Source organism: Theropithecus gelada, chromosome 1 (genome assembly GCF_003255815.1).
Source record: "Theropithecus gelada isolate Dixy chromosome 1, Tgel_1.0, whole genome shotgun sequence".
Lineage (NCBI taxonomy): Eukaryota > Metazoa > Chordata > Mammalia > Primates > Cercopithecidae > Theropithecus > Theropithecus gelada.
In genome coordinates this window covers 155,910,613-155,930,610 of record NC_037668.1, presented here as the reverse complement: position 1 = coordinate 155,930,610, position 19,998 = coordinate 155,910,613, and the positions used below count along the sequence as shown (strand labels likewise).

Sequence of the window (19,998 nt, the reverse complement as noted above, 5' to 3'; positions counted from 1 at the left end):
AAAAAAAATGAGAACAGAATGAAGGCCAACTCCAACATTCAAGGAATCCAGAAGGAAAGATAAGCCTATAAAGAAAACTGAGAAGCAGTGAGAGAAATAGGAAGAAAAGCCCAGTGACTATGATTGACAGAAGCCAAGGGAAGATGTCTGGGGAGGTTAAAATGGCAAGTGATGCTTAATGAGAAGGATCAAAGAGAAAAAAAAGCATGGTAGAAAAATCCAGCTGGTTATGGGGGAGCCCAATAACATTGCTGGGCATAGCTCCAGGGGTTGCAAGTCCTCAGGGTCAAGGCCATCCCAGCGCAGCCTGGCAGGGAGAGTGAAGTGTTGATGGAGGGCGTGAGGCTGGATTGAGGAGCTGAAAGAGTGTAGAAGATTCAGAATTTTTTGCATAAGGCAATGAGGAGATACAAAGAGCCAGTGGATAGAGTTCTGGGGTGAGGATGAAGAGGCCACAGAAGGCAAAGGCTTCATGACTTGAGAACAAATGGCCAGAACTACAGACTCCAACAGTGAGCACTCATGGCCCTCAAAGATGTGCCTCTGCTTGCTTCTCCAGCCTTCTTCCTGTGTAACCCCACCTTGTAAAATTCAGTTATCCAGCCATATGGAACTTTTCATAGTTTCCCAAACATGCCTTTCTCTTTCACACCTCTATTTTCCCACACAGCTTCCTAGGCAAAGAATGTTCTACAAACTAGCCCGCCCCTCTCCCCACACACTACTGAACCCAACTCAATGCTGTTATCATTCTTCATTTCCTGGAGCATTCCTGCTCATATTTCAACGTGGATCAAAACAAACAACTTTCTGGAAGCAGCTCCTGCTTGCCCGTCCCACATGTAGAATGGGCTACTCCCTTCCTTATGCCCCTACTGTAGACTTCCATTAGTGCACTGGTAACATCTTACACATTTCATTTATTTCCACATCATCTTCTTCTAGAGCATGGATAGCATTTCACTGGTGTTCTTATTCATAGTATCTGACCAACAGTAAATACCTAACTAAATAAATGTTAGTAGATGATTCCTCCAACCAGCTACCATGTGGTATATACCTCTTTTGCTACTTAGGGCCTTTTGTGGCCAGGATACTGGGCTCCACTTTGGTAAAGGTGGACCAGATGGCTATCAGTAGCCATGGTCCAGAATGTTTTGTCCACACCTAAGACCATTTCTCAGGTTCTCAAAGCCCAGTGCCACTTCTAAGCTTTTCAAATTAAACACAGGACACCCAGTTAAATCCAAATTTCAGATAAACAATGAATGATTAATGGTTTTGTTTTTTCCTTGAGATGAGAGTCTTGCTATGTTTCCCAAGCTGGTCTCAAACTCCTGGCTGCAAGAGATCCTCTCTTTGGCCTCCCCAGTGACTGGGATTACAGGCAAGAGCCACCAAACCTAGATTGAATCATGTTTTAGTATAAGTATGTTCCTTTCAAGACATCTTCCCTTCAGTAGTTTAGGTATATTTCTTTCAATAGTTTATCTCATCTTGACAGGTAGACAGCTTAGATAGAGGATAGGTAGATAAGATAGATAGATAGATAGATAGATAGATAGATAGATAGATAGATAGATAGACAGACAGACAGACAGACAGACAGACAGACAGACAGATAGATAGGCAGGCATCCTTAAAATAACTATTTGTCATTTACCTGAAATTCATATTCAACTGGACATTCTGTATTTCTATTTGCTAAATCTAGCAACCCTATGTCCCACCAGGGGCAAGTGACTTCCTTCTAATGCTGACATCCCTGGAACCTTGACATGCCCACCTGGCTGGGGCTGTGGTGTCACCCTAGTGTGCTTTCTGAAAGTTGAGCTGACCAACCAAGAAAAAACACAAGATGTGCCAAAGCCCTGTGGTGGCCATGCTGAGGTCAGTCCTCTCAGCTGTGTGGGGCTCTTCCACTGCTCCCCATGCTGCCAGTGTTTCAACAAACCTTTCATTGAATAACTTTATTTAGTTATTACATGGCCCCCTCTCTCTTTTATGCTCAGGTGTAAATCCACAGGAGCTAGGCAAGAGGGAAAACCTGAAAAACTACAACTACAACATGCTTAGAACTGTCTACTTAGATCATGCCCTTAAAACATAAAAACAACAGAATTTTTTTTAATTATAAAAAGAACTGTTTGCACCTCCATCTCCATGGGGGGCAGGGATCAGACCATGCTCGTGACCTCGTGAGGGTCTCTTCTTTCCTAGAAGGCCCTTGGCTCTCCAAGGCAAATAGATTCCAGGTATTCTACCCCCTCAGTCCCCTATCACAAGCTACATGTGCCAGGCAGGAACGGGAAAGCACACAGAGGGGAATTTACCTTATGCCTACTTCATTCTCCCAGATCCAAGATTCCATTAGGTAAAAAATAGAATAAATCTGTCCATTGAGATTGACATGAAAGATTGACAAATGAGAACTTCTCCCCTCGTTAGACATACACATGAGGGAGGAGAACAGGAGGAAGGGAAGGAGGAGGAAGTCTATTATTGGATAAAATCGCATGAAATGATAGTTCTTTCTATAGTGAGGAAAAGATCTTGGCAGCTATGAGTTCCTAAAATCAGACCTGAGGAACTGGGGTGAGAATGGGGTTGGGAGTGGCAAGAAAGGGAGAATTTTATGCATTATTGTATTAGCTTGTTTTCACACTGCTAATAAAGACATACCTGAAACTAGGAACAAAAAGAGGTTTATCTGGATTACAGATCCACTTGACTGGGGAGGCCTCAGAATCATGGCAGTGGGTGAAAGGCACTTTTTACATGGCAGCAATAAGAGAAAAATGAGAAACAAACAAAAGCAGAAACCTCTGATAAACCCATCAGATCACAAGAACAGCAGGGGAAAGACCGGCCCCCATGATTCAATTACCTCCGCTGGATACCTCCCCCAACACGTGGGAATTCTGGGAGATACAATTCAAGTTGAGATTTGGGTGAGGACACAGTCAAACCATATCATTCCGCCCCTGGCCCCTCCAAATCTCATGTCCTCACATTTCAAAACCAATCATGCCTTCCCAACAGTCCCCCAAAGTTTTAACTCATTTCAGCATTAACCCAAAAGCCCACAGTCCAAAAGTCTGATCTGAGACAAGGCAAGTCCCTTCTGCCTATCAGCCTCTAAAATCAAAAGCAAGCTAGTTACTTCCTAGATACAATAGGGGTACTGGTGTTGGGTAAATACAGCCATTCCAAATGGCAGAAATTGGCCAAAACAAAGGGGTTACAGGGCCCATGCAAGTCTAAAATCCAAAGTGGTAGTCAAATTTTAAAGCTCAAAAATGATCTCCTTTGACTCCAGGTCACACTGATGCAAAAGGTGTGGTTTTGCAGGGTACAGCCTCCCTCCTGGCTGTTTTCATGGGCTGGTATTGAGTGCCTGCAGCTTTCCAGGCAGATGGCACAAACTGCCAGTGGATCTACCATTATGGGGTCTGGAGGATGCTGGCCTTCTTCTCACAGCTCCACTAGGCAGTGCCCCAGTAGGGACACTGTCGGGTCTCCAACCCCACATTTCCCTTCCACATTGCCCTAGCAGAGGTTTTCCATAAGAGCCCTGCCCCTGCAGCAAACTTTTGCTTGGGAATCCTGGCATTTCCGTACTTTCTGAAACCTAGGGAGAGGTTCCCAAACCTCAATTCTTGATTTCTGTGCACCAGGTGGAAGGCTCAACACCATGTAGAAGCTTCCAAGACTTGGGGTTTCCACCCTCTGAAGGGAAAGCCTGAGCTCTAGGCTAGCTCCTTTCAGCCACTTTCAGCTCCTTTCAGGCTCCTTTCAGCTGGTATGCAGGGCACCAAGTTCCTAGCCTGCGCATAGCACAGGGACCCTGGGCCCAGCCAATGAAACCACTTTTTCCTCCTGGGCCTCTGGTCCTGTGATAGGAGGGGCTGCTGTGAAGGTCTCTGACATGGCCTGGAGACATTTTCCTCATGGTATTGGGGATTAATATTTGCCTCCTTGCTACGTATGCAAATTTCTGTGGCTGGCTTGAATTTCTCCTCAAACAATGTTTTTCTTTCTTATATCATCAGGCTGCCAATTTTCTGAACTTTTATGCTCTGTTTCCCTTTTAACATGGAATGCTTTTAACAGCACCCAAGTCACCTCTTGAATGCTTTGCTGCTTAGAAATTTCTTCTGCCAGACACCCTAAAAAACCTCTCTCAATTTCAAAGTTCCACAAATCTCTAGGGCAGGGGCAAAATGTCACCAGTCTTGTTGCTAACACTTAATAACAGTTACCTTTGCTCCAGTTCCCAACAAGTTCCTCATCTCCATCTGAGATTACCTCAGTCTGGACCTTATTGTTGATATCACTATCAGCATTTTTGTCAAAGCCATTCAACAAGCCTCTAGGAGGTTCTAAACTTTCCCACATTTTTCTATCTTCTTCTGAGCCCTCCAAACTGTTCCAACCTCTGCCTGTTACCCAGTTCCAAAGTCACTTCCACATTTTCAGATATCTTTTCAGCAACAGCCCACACTACTGGTACCAATTTACTATATTAGTTCATTTTAACACTGCTGATAAAGACATACCTGAACCTGGGAACAAAGAGAGGTTTAATTGGACTTACAGTTCCACATGGCTGGGGAGGCCTCAGAATCATGGAAGGAGGTAAAACGCACTTCTTACATGGCAGTGGCAAGAGAAAAATGAGGAAGAAGCAAAAGTGGAAACACCTGATAAAGCCATCAGCTCTTGTGAGACTTATTCACTATCACGAGAAAAGCACGGGAAAGACCAGCTCCCATGATTCAATTACCTCCCCCTGGGTCCCTCTCACAACATGTGGAAATTGTGGGAGATACAATTCAAGTTGAGATTTGGGTGGGGACACAGCCAAACCCTATCAATTCTCATTTAATGTTAAGATCCTCTCCTGTTTCAACGTTGCAGTGTTATTCTCCCAGGAAAGGCAGAACCTCTGAACACAGTGTTCACCTACTTTTTACTCAGGTTTGCCCAAGAAGATTCATTTTCAAAAGAGACCACTTGCTTAACAAAGCTACTAAACAGTCATGAAAAAGCACTACAGCTGCCCCCTTCTAAATGGCAGGTGTTTCTTTCATGATCTACGTTTTATGCCAAATGCAAGGAACTTCCCCTCTGGCTGCCCCTCCTCACATATTTGCCATCTCCTATCAGTCTCCCCAGATCTGGCCCATCCTTCATAGTCCCATTCTTGTTCATTCAGCCCCTTGCACTTTTCACTCTGTTGCTTGTGCTTGATTCCATTTATTCCGGTGGGAATGATCAAATCAGAGAGAATTCCTGGCTGGGCTCTAATACTCACCTCCAGCAGTGAAAAGCCCATTCTGTGCAAGTGGGCTCCAGGTATCCGGTGAAAGCCTGCTCTGGAATGTGAATGGTCAGTGCATTACAAAGGAGGGCGCAAGGAGTGGAGTGAACAGTTCGCCCTTTTGCTATGGAACTTTAATGCAATCAGGGAATACTTGACTTGAAACAAATGCTAGCCGAAAACAGTTGTATTTCATTTTGTCTTTATTATTTTTTAAAACTTTGTTGAGAACCCCAGAAAGAAGATTTGGGGGATGGGATTGATCTGTTCTGACCAGAATGCTGAATCCCAGTGATTTCCCCAGATTAAACCAGGCTCCAGGAAGACAGCAATTTTCTTATTGCTGCAGTATCTCAAAAACACTAAAACAGCAAGTTTATTGAATGCCTATTTTGAAGCAAGGCTAATGGGAAATGGAAAGAGACAAAGATGAAAAAGACATAATCCATGTCCTCCAGGAGTTTACAAGCTAATGAGAGAACCAGTCGTGTAAATATGGACACAAAGTGGATTAGATGTTTATTATATAATATGGTTAAAGTGTGGTCCCCATGGGTCTCAGAGACCCTCTTGAAGGGTTGAAAGGTCAAAACTATTTTCATAATTACACTAAGACATTACCTTACTTTTCCAGAGGCTGCGGGATGTATGCTAATGCCACTGCCCTGACTGCTAATAGAATGTATGCTTATGTATTCTTGAGTTTTAGAAAAAAATCCTCAGTCTTAATTTCTAATGCATCAACTGCAATAGCAATATCAATAGGTAAAACCTGCACAGGCAAAAGTTCTTTGAGGTCCTTGGAAATTATTAAGAGTATACAAGGGTCCTGAGACCAAAAATTTGAGAACTGCTAAGATTTAATGCATCAACTACCATTACACAGTGTGCTTGTTTCTCATTAATGCATTTTATATAGCAATTATTTTATCTAATCTCATGAAAATCACTTTATTGGATGCTTTTGACATATCCTTATTTTCTAGCATCGTAGCTATTAGGTCATCTAATTATTAATCTGTTTGTGTCTTTGGGTTTAAATGTGTCTTTTGAGGCCACACAATGTTGGACTTCATTTTTTAATGGAGCCAACAATCAGCAATTGTTAATGCATTTGCTTTGTTTTCTATTACTCTGCAGTTTATCTTACTCATTGTTATTTTTGCTTTCTTTAAATTTATGTTTTCTTAATGGACTTTAAAATTCATTATTTCTTTTTTATGTCAGACAATAAAGGTCCCTAGTCTGCCCATCTTTCTATCATTTCAGCATCATCATATTTCAAAATAACTTTTCATTGTTTCCTACAATTTTACTATTAATAGTATAGGATTAAGAAAATAAACCTTATCTGGGTTCTGGCTGGCACTTCCTTTCCTCTAGGGATGAAAACGGAGTCTAGTCTGTAATATATCTTGCTATCATGCATATCTTTATAAAATTATACAAATGTATCTTACAGTTCTAAAGGCATGTAATCTAATTTTTACTTGAATTTTATCTTTTTTCTCTTTTTGTCCTTCATAGACCTCGAGCTCTGTCTAGCCCTCAACTGTTCTCAAATCTCCATTGTTTTCTACAAGTGACCCTCACAGCTGTGAGCCTTTGTTGACAAATTGTTTCATCTCCTCTGGGTCTTAAATTATTTTTTCTTACTCTAAAGTGAAAATTTGATGAGTGTTTCCAGATACTGCACTTGGAATCATAACTTAATTTCCCTTAACCTTGTGTAAATTCTGTCCCCCACTACTCCCAACTCCTATCCCTCCTCCAAAGCACTGATACTTATTATCACATTTAAATTTTTTCCCTGCTCTACTGATAACTTACAGAACATAGGATTGCATTGTGATGGGGTAATTTCCATGATTTGATTGGTTGGTTTTGAGTTGAAAAACTTAACAATGATACAGCTTAAATTCTTTGAGGATTGTTCCTTCATGAATTCATGCTACGGACATACTGAGGTGGTTATTTTTATATTCCCTGGTAATAAATTCTAAATTGCTAGGGGTTTCTCACCACCCTCATCCTTTTACTGTTACTAGATCTATTTTTAGCTGGTGTGGGCGTCCCCAGCTAGTTTCACTTGCCTAATGCTAGTTCTTTTTTCTTCTACATCAGGTCGCCTCTTCCTAGCATCTTCTCCATGCTTCTTGTTCCTCTACAGAATTTACAAGACCCAGTTTAATAGTTTTGTGCCTTTTTTGTCACTCATTATTTCTTCTTTGTTCTCTGTTAAAGTAATAAGTGTACGATCCATTGCACTTGCCTTAGAGTCTTGAACCAGTCTTGGATTTCCCGCCATCTGGGTTCTGGCTGGCTTGCAATTTCTCCTTTGATGTTGTAATACTTTTTCATTGAACTTGAGTGTGGGGCTTATAGAGCTTGTTTGCTTTCATTATTTTTTCCCAAAATGTGCACATTTTTTTTCTTAAGCTTATTTTGCTGTTTTGTGCTGTTATTTTTAATTGCTTCCGACTGGGTGGGGGAGTAGGGGGACTGAAAGTGAGATTTGGCTTGAGTTTGGCTCTCTTTGCTATTACTCACATTTCCCCCCAGAAGCCCTACATGCACTCCTCTCTCTCTGTCTTTGACAAGTCACTTTTGAAAGATCATTGATCCCTGGCGTAAATGGTGTTAAGAGTAAGATGGACTTGGGTAGGGATGCTCAGGAATCCAGTCCTGTACAGTCATGAGCTTGGCCATCTGGAAGTCTCCTCTTGCTCAATGAAATGGAGTAAACATTGTCCATTATGAAATCCACCACACAGGCTGCCAGGGACGAATGGGATCCCACCCAAAGCCAATCGCTGCTCTGACAGGGAAATTGGCTAGCACTGCCTGAGACTACTCCAGCCTCCCCCGTCCCTGATGTCACAATTCAGAGGCTGCTGCCTGCTTAGGAGGTTGTAGAAAGCTCTGTAGGTTCTCTCTGTGTGTCCTACAGGAGTCTTCAGGCCAGCTCCCTGTCGGATGGCTTTTATGAAAAAATATCTCCTCCCCATTCTGGGGCTCTTCATGGCCTACTACTACTATTCTGCATATGAGGAATTCAGACCAGGTAAGTACCCATGTGTCTCACTTTGGAGGAATAGGTTTTAAAAACACAGGGGTGCTTAGTGTTCCTGAGGACCAAGATGGTTCTTGATCCTCAAAGTTGGTGAAAATGAGGGAACCCTGAGGTAAAACAGTACTTTTGTGTCCTCCAGCTACAGGCTGTGGACAGGGGGGAATGTGTAGGGAGGGTAATCGTGTAGCCAAAATCTTGCCAAATAGGCCATGCTTTATTTGGCACCCTTAATGGAAAGCAATTTCAAATATTCTACAAAAATGAGAGTAATACCCAAATTCACAACTCAGCCAGCTAATTGGGCTCTATGAAGAGACTGATAAGTGGGAGGCAAAGAAAAAAAAAATCTCTGGAGATGATGACTACATAGAAGTGAGGGAAAATCCCTGGAATTTCTATGAACACATGTGTTTTGATTCCTTGTTAAATATACTTTCAATTGAGCAAAATTGAAAGAGTCCAGAAATGTCTGGAACTCCAGCATTTTAGCTGAACCATGTATGACTTTTCTGGCCTCATCCTATGATCTCTTTCCATGGAGGTTTTTAGAAATGACAGTAGGGAGGCTGTCAGCCCAAACCTCCCACTTCAGAGCATGTTTATGAAAGACGTGGCCTGTTCCCACAGTGATTTACACAGTTTGTGACAAACTGATCTGGGCTCATAACCTTTAAGTTACAAATTGAGATAAGCCTGCCTATATCCAGAGAGGGAGAAGGAATTTTGCTGCCAACTTGGGTATGGTCCTCACTTCCTTTTGGGGTTCCTCAGAGATGCTCCAAGGAAAGAAAGTGATTGTCACAGGGGCCAGCAAAGGGATCGGAAGAGAGATGGCTTATCATCTGGCGAAGATGGGAGCCCACGTGGTGGTAACAGCGAGGTCAAAAGAAACTCTACAGAAGGTGAGGGTTCCATGCCCGCAGATACATGTACCCTCACATGCCCAGATGTGTTCTTATATATGCTCACATATACACAGAAGCTAGCATATCGCAGATCTATATACAGATGCACATGCACACACACACGCGCGCGCTTAATTTTGTACTCTCATATATAGATTCAAACACCAAAAAACCCACAGGAATATAAAAGTATGCATTTAAATATTCATTCGTGTGTGTGTGTGTGTGTGTGTGTGTGTGTGAGAGAGAGAGAGAGAGAGAGAGAGATATTCTGCAACAGAGTCCTTGAGCTATATATGCTCACAGACATGCCTAGTCACACACATTTACACATTGAACTACAGATACATAGAGATGTTTTCAAAAACTGAAATCCCAGTACCTGCTCATGAATACGTATCCTCATACCCATGCAGACTCCCAGGCACATGCCCTCTCATAGACTCACAAACCCAAAGATGTACAAACATTCACAAACCTAGAGCTACCCACATAGTAACCAACATCTACACTCATATTGCCTTCAGAAATACCTATTCACAGAAGCCATGAGCATAAATCATGAACTTAAACCCCAGCACTGTGATGATTTATTCACTTAAACCCCACTGTGTTCCAGAAAATATTTCAGAGAGAGGACAATGATCATGAGGGTTATATTCGGCAACACACACACAAACATACTTACCATTTCTTACCTAAACAGGGCTGTGAGCAATCTCTCATTTAAGCCCCCCATTACTTCAGATACTATGCCCCAAAAGTCTGCAGCTAAGACTGATGCCATTTCTGCTTTGTCACTGCAGGTGGTTTCCCACTGCCTGGAACTTGGAGCAGCCTCAGCACACTACATTGCTGGCACCATGGAAGATATGACCTTCGCAGAGCAATTTGTTGCCCAAGCAGGAAAGCTCATGGGTAAGGCTGTTTCTCTTCCCTCCTCCTCTGAACTTTGCCCTTGGGGTCACCAAAGAGCTTTTGGGAGGAGAATGGGAAAGGAGTCAACCCCAGATGATTTCTTAATATAGCCATCTCTTGCAGGAGGACTAGACATGCTCATTCTCAACCACATCACCAACACTTCTTTGAATCTTTTTCATGATGATATTCACCATGTGCGCAAAAGCATGGAGGTCAACTTCCTCAGTTATGTGGTCCTGACTGTAGCTGCCTTGCCCATGCTGAAGCAGAGCAATGGAAGCATTGTTGTCGTCTCTTCTTTGGCTGGTGAGTGGGAGAGGGACCAATGTGGAAGGTAAAAGAAAAAAAAAAATGCCAGGGATGATGCTAGCCTCTGAAGTAGACATAAATTTTTATCAGTTTCCGTGCAGAGAAGTAATAAGGGATTGGTCAAGGTAGGTGGGCTACAAAATTCTTTTAAGTAACGGAGAAAAAGCAGCAGCTCAGATTGCCCATTGGAAGCCTGAATTGTTTTCTACAAAGGAAGGTCAAAGGGACTTGAGGGGCTGCTGGAGGTACAGCCTGTTCTGGTCCTAAGGGAGAGGCCTAGTTACAATATTAACTTGAAGTTGAAATGTTCATAGTAATATTAAACAAAAGCTGATTAACAGCTTACTCATACGCATGAACAGGCAGATGTACTGATAAGAGACTTGCAGGGGGATGATTTGTGGACTCAATGAGAGGCACGTATCCCGAGTAAAGAAGACACTGTTACAAACTAGTGACACCATAAAAAAATGAGGGATTGGTCAAGGTAGATGGGCTACAGAATTCTTTTAAGTAACAGAGAAAAAGCAGTAGTTCAGAGTGCCCATTGGAAGCCTGAATTGTTTTCTACAAAGCAAGGTTGAAGGGACTTAAGAGGCTGCTGGAGGTACAGCCTATCTTGGTCCTAAGTGAGAGACCTAGTCACAATGGATAAAAAGGACTTTGCTTCCTCCATAACCAAAAACCATAGGTTGGTGAAGTTATATAATGTGAAGGTAGAACAGAGAAGTGAACTATTTCAACAACACACAGTTGTCTGATAAGTGGGCTAAGCTAAAGCTAAATAAAATGAACAACAAGAAAAAAAAAATGAACAGACCTGCCTATACCGGGTGTATTCTCCAAAATCTGAACATGTTAACATGAAAAGATCAATTTAAACAACCAGCTGGGTAGGGAAGAAATGTGTCCAGCGAAATATTCATGAAAAGATCTCTGTGGGATCAAGAGAGGTCCCTGGTGTTCTGGATAGTGGTAGTATCAGAAGCCATCACCAGTAAAAAAACCAGTGAGTTCCCAGCTCGGGACATTTCTAGGCCCGTTTTTATCATAGATCCAGGAGACAAGTTCTGCACATCTTTGTTGATTAGTCAGTTAGAAGGAAAGTGCAAACACCAGGATCAAAATCTGCCATCTAAGTGTAGCTCCTGGCAAAATAAAAACAAATAACCTAGAGGACTCTGTAAACTATTAAGCACTTCACAAACATTCTTACTGAAACTAATAGCACCATCTGTGTTGTAAAGAGTTCTCCTTTCTGGCCCAGGGAGGGTCTGCATAGTGATTGGATAAAGGGGCAGTGTGTCTGTGCTACCCACCAAACAGAGTGATTGATATGCATCCCGGTGCTTCCCAGACAACACAGACTCCCCACCCCTCCCCAGACACAGATTCTCTCTGGGCTGGAAGAAAGGGAGAGCTTCCGGATGCATACTGAGTGGGAGGGTGCTGGGCACATCCCCAATCCATCCCAGGGCATTGGCCAAACTTCTCACATCAGTCATGATGTAGGTGGCTTTAATGATTTCAGTTGATTAAATAATACATTGACTCTAGGCAAAGATGTATTTCACCTTTGAAGAATGTAACTTTCTAGAATGTACCCATGATCTAAATGTGCTCAGAAGGACTAAGAATTACTGTTGAGCCCAAGGACATGATGAAATTCCGATAATCTCTGTTTCCCTGTATCTCCTACACTTATTGAATGAAACTTGGTAATTTCCATGAACTATGGGAGGTGGGAAATCTAGCTGGATGAGTATCTTTGGTGTTTATTGTTTGTGTAGCCAAGATTCCAACTTTTTTGCCTTGAAACCTGTCTGTCAACTTGCAAAGTACAGACACATTGCTGTCTTGCCGCAACTGAAGAATATTCTCTGCTTTATGATGTATTCTTTTAATCAGTCAGTAAACATGTTCATTAATCCTTCCTCTTTAAAATCTAAACTCTATAAATATGGGATGCTAAACATCAAGTTGATCTTAAGGTCAGCCAAACAGTACTGGGATGGAGTTTTAATCATTTCTTCTAGGGAATACATTAAGTTGTTTATTGAGTTTCAGTGATAAAGAATTGTTTTTATCCACAATGCATTTCTGGGTATTGCATTACATGGGAATGCTATACTTCTAATATGTTCCTTAAAGGCTTGGTTATCTATGTAGCATTAACAGAGACAATATTGCTGCTTCTGGGAACCTCCTTGTAGTCCACATCTGTCCACTATTCACGACCTTTTCTTGGCAACCTATTGAGCAAGTTTCTTGTATGTGTAACATCCTGTTACATTGATTAGCCTCCTCTCCTTCCACCACTTGCTAGTTAGGATGTAAGTTCAGCTACTATAACAAAGACCCGAATTTACAATGGCTTAAGCAAATCTAAATTTATTTATCTCACACAAAACACGCTGGATAGGCATTCCAGGGTGGATAGGACAGATACAGTAGTTCTGTCCCATGAGGCTGTCCAGGAGGCCTTCTATCTCAGAACCACCAGTCCTAGAGTGCTTGTTTACAACTGCGTGTTCAAGATGGCTCATTGGCATGTCTGAATTCTAACTCAAGAAAATGAAAAAATAAGGATACCACCTGGAAAGTGTACACTTTTCTTCTGCCACAGCTGGCTGCAATTGTTACCTTTATTCAAAGGGAACATGTGTCCAACTAAAAATCAGGAGTTCTATTTCTGTAAAATACACTGACATTGATAAACAACTAGCAATCTCTCCCACATCAGCCATGCTAAAAAACACATAAGACTAGAAAAAGAGTATACCCTCCAGGCCATCCCACATATGAACCACACACACACATACATACACACACACACACACATAAGACTCATTCCCTCCACATGCAAGGTCCATCACAAAAAACAAAGTCCTTCCATCAGGCAGTGCGTGCAGGGGACAGTGGGGTAGGAGAAAGAATGGAAAGAGAGTACCTATATAGTATTCATGAAACGAACTGAAGTAGAGATATTAATACCTCAATTTGACTAAAACATCACTGGAGTGGGCAGAGAACATTTGAAAACATCTGGAAAAAAAGTTTATCTGACATTAGTCAAAATAGGTCATCTTAGGTTCAACATTAGAAAAGTAAAGTTGGTTTCATTTTCGGGCTCCTGGGCTTGGTGAATCCCATCAATGTGGCATGTGTCATCAGTTGCACACATGGCAGCTAGAACTGAGCATCTAAGGCCATTTCTCCACCTGCTTTATGCCCCTGAGAGGAATCATGGACAAACCCTGTCTTCCTCTGCTCCTTTCTCCTCTCAAAATCTACTTAGCCCACTACTTCCTATGAAGTCTTTTTCAGAACTCACCAGAGCCATTTCAATGTTTCTTCTTTGTCTTTATCTACTATATTTTGGTAAGTTAACTTTAGAAATCTGACTTCCTCATCATTTCTCTTTTTTGGGTTTATTGGTAATTCAAATACAACTAATACTACTCATAACTACTAATAACACAAATGTTAAATATACTCGGCAAGCATATGTGTAGGGATAGTAATCCTTCTGGATCAAGGAAAATGCAAGGTATATTTTGAAGTGAATTTGGACATCATAAAAGACTCGGTTGCTTTAAATATTCAAAATGAAAATAGATCAAAAGGAATAAAAGAACCTTGTCAAAAACTTTTGAATGTTCAGACTTCTCTTGAGAAGCTCCATAAAGTGTCTCCAGTTAACTATTCACCTTTCTCCAAGTAAATCTTTTTAAAAACTCAGCGTTCTCTCTATATAGATAGTCTTATTCAAATGTATTCCTTTTCTGTTTTACTCATTCGCAGCATTGTTTCATACTGTTTTTTAATGTACGTGTGCAGTCTTTCAGGCACTTTGAGTTGACTAGCCAGGGGCAAACATTCATAAGACAGTGCTTTGTGGGAAAACTCAAACCAACAGATGAAGTCACTTGCTGGATCTTAACCTATTTGTCAGTGGAGGTCTGCCTGTGTGGTCTAAACCTGTTTCAAAAATTCAACATTATGAAGAGGGGGAAAAAAAACAGGTTTTTCAACTACACATATCAACTAACAGGACTTGGAAGACCTATAGCGATGTTTTGCATAGACAAGGATATACAGATGTTAATGTCATCCCCGCCTTCAGTTCAGTTCTGGCATACCCACTCCTTCCTGAAAGGTGGGCCAGTGTCTCAATGTATGGCTATGCCTTGGGGTATTGGGGGAAGAGGGAACCCAAACTCTAGATTATGAACGGGCCTCAGAACTAGAGTGGAAAGGGGCAATTTATCCCTTGCCACAATTGTTCTCATTTTTCTAAGAAAAGATGCCTCTTTACCCTTAAATCCAATTACCTCAGAAATAATCTTCAGGAACCAGGATTTCTGAGGTGAGTGGAAGTGTTTATCCATGTGAACGTAAGCATTTACATGAGGGATGGGGAGCCGCGACGGCCACACAAGGTTGAACTGTGTGTTGGGGGGTGGGTAGAAGTATGCAGAGGTGAGGTATGTGTGTATGTAGACGTGTCATCCATAGGGCCTATAAGAATGCCAAGAAGGAGATCAGAGATCAGAGTAAAATCAGCAACCTGGGCATAAAAATTCCAGAAAATTTGTTCTATAAAATGTAATCATTGTTGCCTAACTTTAAGAGATCGTGTTTGGGCAACACTGGGAGGATTGAGACAGAATCTGCTAGATTTTTCTAGGAATTCAATTCTGCATCTGCCCCCAAAAGAAAAGAGTGGGGGAGATTTGAAAGGGAGGAAGACTCTTTGATGAAGACAGTGACAATTTAGTGCAGGCTGAGAATAATACAATGCTACCCATAATCACTGTTGCTTCGTGTTTTCTTCTGGAAAGGCTAGGTAGTCGAGGTTACTTATGTCTGCTAGACCACAGGTTTCATTCAAGTGCACTTGTGGATGGAAATAGCAAGGTTCTACCATCATTTGTGTCTTTATGTCTCCTTACCAAGGAATTTGAGAAGGCTTACAACAGATACATTCTATCTGGAAAAACACAAATAGAAAACTAGGTCTTAAGGAAAGGAGAATATAAATGTGCCCAAATTAGACTTGGTATAGATCCTGTGCTTAAGCTTCAACATTGGCACTTGAATTTCTTAACAATAACAAAAAGAAAAGAAAAAGGACAGGATCAGTATACAGCCAGCACTCTGTATGCCTGGGTTCTACATCTGTGGATTCAACCAAATGTGGATCAAAATAAAATGGGGGTAATAAATTAACAGAGTTCTAATAAGTAAAACTTGAGTTTACCACATGCTGGGTACTATGTTGAATTCACAGAAATGATATAAGATGTAGGCACCGAAATTAGGTATTATAAGTAATCTAGAGATGATTTAAAGTATACAGGAGGATGTGCATAGGTAATATGCAAATACTACACCATTTTATATATGAGGGACTTGAGTATCTATGAATTTTGGTATCCACAGAAGATCCTGAAACCAATCCCCCTTTGAATACTGAGGGATAACTGTACTCAGAGTAGGGAAAATGCATGATTCTTATATTCATTTAATTGTTTTTTATTTTTGTGTATTTTTTAAAGTCTAGGTCTTTATTTGTCATTTTGTCTAAGGTAATTTGGAAATATGTACCAGTAGCCTTAAGAATGTTTCCTTTGCCCGGGCCTGGTGGTTCATGCCTGTAATCCCAGCACTTTGGGAGGCTGAGGCGGACGGATCACAAGGTCAGCGTTCGAGACCAGTCTGGCCAAGATAGCGAAACCCCGTGTCTTCTAAAAATACAAAAATTAGCTGGGCATGGTGCTGGGTGCCTGTAGTCCCAGCTACTTGTGAGGCTGAGGCAGGAGAATCACTTGACCTGGGAGGCAGAGGTTGCAGTGAGCTGAGATCGTACCACTGCACTCCAGCCTGGGCAAAACAGAGTGAAACTCCATCTCAAAAAAAAAAAAAAAAAAAAAAAAGAATGTTTCCTTTATTTCACCCAGTCTAAGTGCAATAATATATCAAGGAAATAGCTATTAAATGAGTCACAGATTTAGGTACAAAAACATTTGTTGTAGGATTTTTTAAATTGCAAAACATTGGAAGTAACCTAAATGTCTGGCAGTAGGAAAACAACTAATTGTACTATATATAATTTATATGTGTATCTGTATCCATAGCTATATCTATATCTCTGGAAGGACATTTTCCAAAATACTAGCATGATTATATCTAAACTACAGAACAATGAATGATTTTTATTTTTAGCTTCATATTTTTCTTCATTTTCCAAATTTTCATTAAGTGTGTATGCATGCATGTGTAACTTTTATAATCATAGAAACATTTCAATAAGTTGTTGGGAGTGTTGTTTTTCCATTGCTTTGTGCCTCTTTTCATAAGCTTTTATGAGAAATTCATTTCAGAAATTATTTGCTTCTTGCTGTGCTTCCTTCTTTTGAATATAATCGTATACACTCTCAATATCTTCAATGGATTGGCTCCAGGACCTCCCACAGATACCAAAATCCATGGATGCTCAAGTCTCTCATATGAAATGGCATAGTATCTGCATACAACTTAGGCATATCCTCCTGGATACTTTAAATCCTCTCTAGATGACTTATAATACCTAATACAATGTAAATGCTATGTAAATAGCTGTTATATTGTATTATTTAAGGAATAATGACAAGATTTTAAAAGTGTGTACGTGTTCAATACAGACACAAAATTATTTCCTGAATATTTTCAACCCATGGTTGGTTAAATCCACAGACGCAAAACCCATGGATACAGAGGGCTGCCTGTATTGATTTCCATAAGTAGAAGTTTGCTTAAGTACTTCAAGAGGAATGGTTGGGGAGAGAGAGCATAACTTCATGTCTGAGAAGTTTATTCCATAAACAAACTTGAACAAGTGCTTCCCAAATATAGTCATTCATTCATTTATTCAAAAAATATGCATGAGGGTCAACTCTGAGTCAGGCACTATGCCGGATGCCAGGGCTATGGCAGGGAGCAAGAAGGCAAAGGCAAGATACCTGTTGTGCACCCACATTCTAGTGTAAGCCAAGTTGTTACTGTATTGTTTATAGCTGTAAAAACAAACTAAAAAAAACTAGAAACAACCTAAGTAGCAACAAACATAAAAGAAACACTCTAAGGGATAAAAATCATGTTACAGATCTATTGGAAGGCTTTTTATTTCTTGGTATACAAAATAATAGTATGTTTTACAACTGCTTGCCTCTGAAAGCTGTTGAAATACAGCATTTTACCCACAGTGACTAGGCTGTGCTCTCCTTAAAGGCAGACACATTGTTCATTCATCTCTGATTCCCTGGAGCTAACAAATTTGGCAAATAATCAACACATTCTTCTTGAATGAACAAATGCTAAAATGGCTTGCTAGTACCTGGATTTCTGACTTCATGTCTTTCCTTAAACTGTGTTGGAGACTCACAGTCATATTTTCCCTCCATATTTCCTTTCTGTTTCTAGGCCTTCGTGTCAGGGCTTCTTAATAAGGATACTATTGGCCTTTGGTGAGGGACAATCCTTCATTGTGTGGGACTATCTGATGCATTGTCGAGCATTTTTTAGCATCCTTGGCTCTGAATAATTCAATCTAAAAGCCACTCATAGAGACCAAGCAAGATAGGCATCTTCACGGGGGAGGAAGGTGGCAGCACAGATTGACAAACTTGAGTAGGATGGGACAGGTTTGTGTCACGGAGCAGATTTGGGACATCAGAGACTGAGTGAGATGAGGATGGCATCCTCACGTGGGGCAGCAGTGGTGGCCTAGTGTGAAGTTTCAGAGCCCAACTGGGCCAAGGAGGGCATTCATGTGGCACCTGGCACAGGGTATCAGAACTAAGGGGGGTGATGATGGCATCTGCAAGGGGGCCTGCCATGGGCAGCCCAACATAGGGTGAAAAAGGCATTCACCAGGCGTTCATGTAGTCTGGCACTGGGGTGTCAGAACCCAGGTGGGATGAAGAAGTCAAATGAAGAATGATCACATACAGGGGCATTAATCACATAAGTAATACATATTGCAGATCTTGGAAGTCCCAGGTTCTCACCGTCAATGTTACAAATATGAAAGGGAAGAAAATGAGAATGAATCCTCTAGTGTTGGATTGCAATTGGAAGTGTGGGTATGAATTAATAGTTGTTTAATATACATGGACAGATATATAAATATAGATGTGTGTCTATATATACATGCATGTATTCGCTCACTCTGTCCACTGACAGGACCTGGGAGCACACTTGGTGCCCAGATCTTGTTTTCTAAATATCATTCTCCACTTAAAAAAAAAAAAAAAAAAAAAACCACTGAGACTTCTTAGAGAAATGATTGATTCCAGGGCAGTGGCAAGAAAGGTACAAGATAAGCCTGAAAATCTTGTTCTGCCAGTAAGTACAGAACTGCTCAAAGGATAATAGGCACACATTACTAGGACACAGAAGCTAACTTTAAAGGGATCCCATTAGCCAAACCTAGAACCATTTGGGGCATCAAAATAAATAATAGTAACAGATTATCACCCACTGCAAAAACAGGAAATAAATCCATAAAGTCATAAATAAATGCACGAATAAATAAATCAAGCGAGGGGAAGGATTTTTCATGAATAAATAAATCAAGAGAGGGGAAGGGTTTTTCATGAAAGCCAACTAATAAGAAATGATGAACTTAGAAAATCACCATTTGGTAACCATAATTGTAATAATTCAGCCAGAAAGCAACAAAAGATGCTAAAACTAGTGGGTAAAAGTTAAACAAGGAAGAGGATATTTACATAGTCTCAAAGTACTACCCCCTGTGCAACAACAACCAAAAACACCACAAACGACCTGATTCAAAAATGGGCAAAGGATATATGACAGACCCACAGCTAACATCATGCTGAATGGGGAAAACTGGAAACCTTTCCTCTAATAATTGGAACTAAAGAAGGATGCCCACTTTCACCACTCTTATTCAACACAGTACGGGAAGTCCTAGCCAGGGCAATCAGGCAAGAGAAAGAAATAAAAGACATCCAAACTGGAAAACAGGAAGTCAAATTTTCACTCATTCACGTGACATGATTTTATAATCAGAAAAGCCTAAACACTACACAAAAAAACTCTTATAACTGATAAACAAGTTCAATAAAGTTGCAGTATACAAAATCAACATACAAAAATCAACAGTGTCCCCATATGCTAACAGCGATCAATCTGGGGAAAAAAAAAAAAGTCAAGAAAGCAATCCCATTTACAATAGCTACAGAAAAAAAAAACAAAAAAAAACTAGGAATAAATTTAACCAAGGAAGTGAAAGACCTCTACAGGAAAAACTATAAAACACCCATTAAAGAAATGGAAGAGGACACAAACAAATGGAAATATATGCCATGCTCATGGATTAGAATAAATTAATGTTGTTAAAATGACCATAATACCAAGAGCAATCTATAGATTCAGTACAATTCCTATCAAAATACCAA

At 40.8% G+C, this 19,998-nt stretch overlaps 1 protein-coding gene across 2 annotated transcripts in view; it reads left to right on the top strand.

The window, feature by feature from the left end:
• The window catches only part of HSD11B1 (hydroxysteroid 11-beta dehydrogenase 1), a 48,904-nt gene that overhangs the window by 10,374 nt on the left and 18,532 nt on the right, over positions 1-19,998 (top strand). Inside the window, exons 2-5 of one of the 2 annotated variants that reach the window (XM_025359204.1) lie at positions 8,274-8,387; positions 9,168-9,298; positions 10,108-10,219; positions 10,343-10,528. In XM_025359204.1, coding sequence (XP_025214989.1) covers positions 8,300-8,387; positions 9,168-9,298; positions 10,108-10,219; positions 10,343-10,528 — 517 coding nt within the window. In that variant the 5' untranslated portion in view covers positions 8,274-8,299. Of the gene's footprint in view, positions 1-8,251; positions 8,388-9,167; positions 9,299-10,107; positions 10,220-10,342; positions 10,529-19,998 lie in introns of both variants that reach the window. The other variant, XM_025359193.1, reaches the window with a different exon arrangement.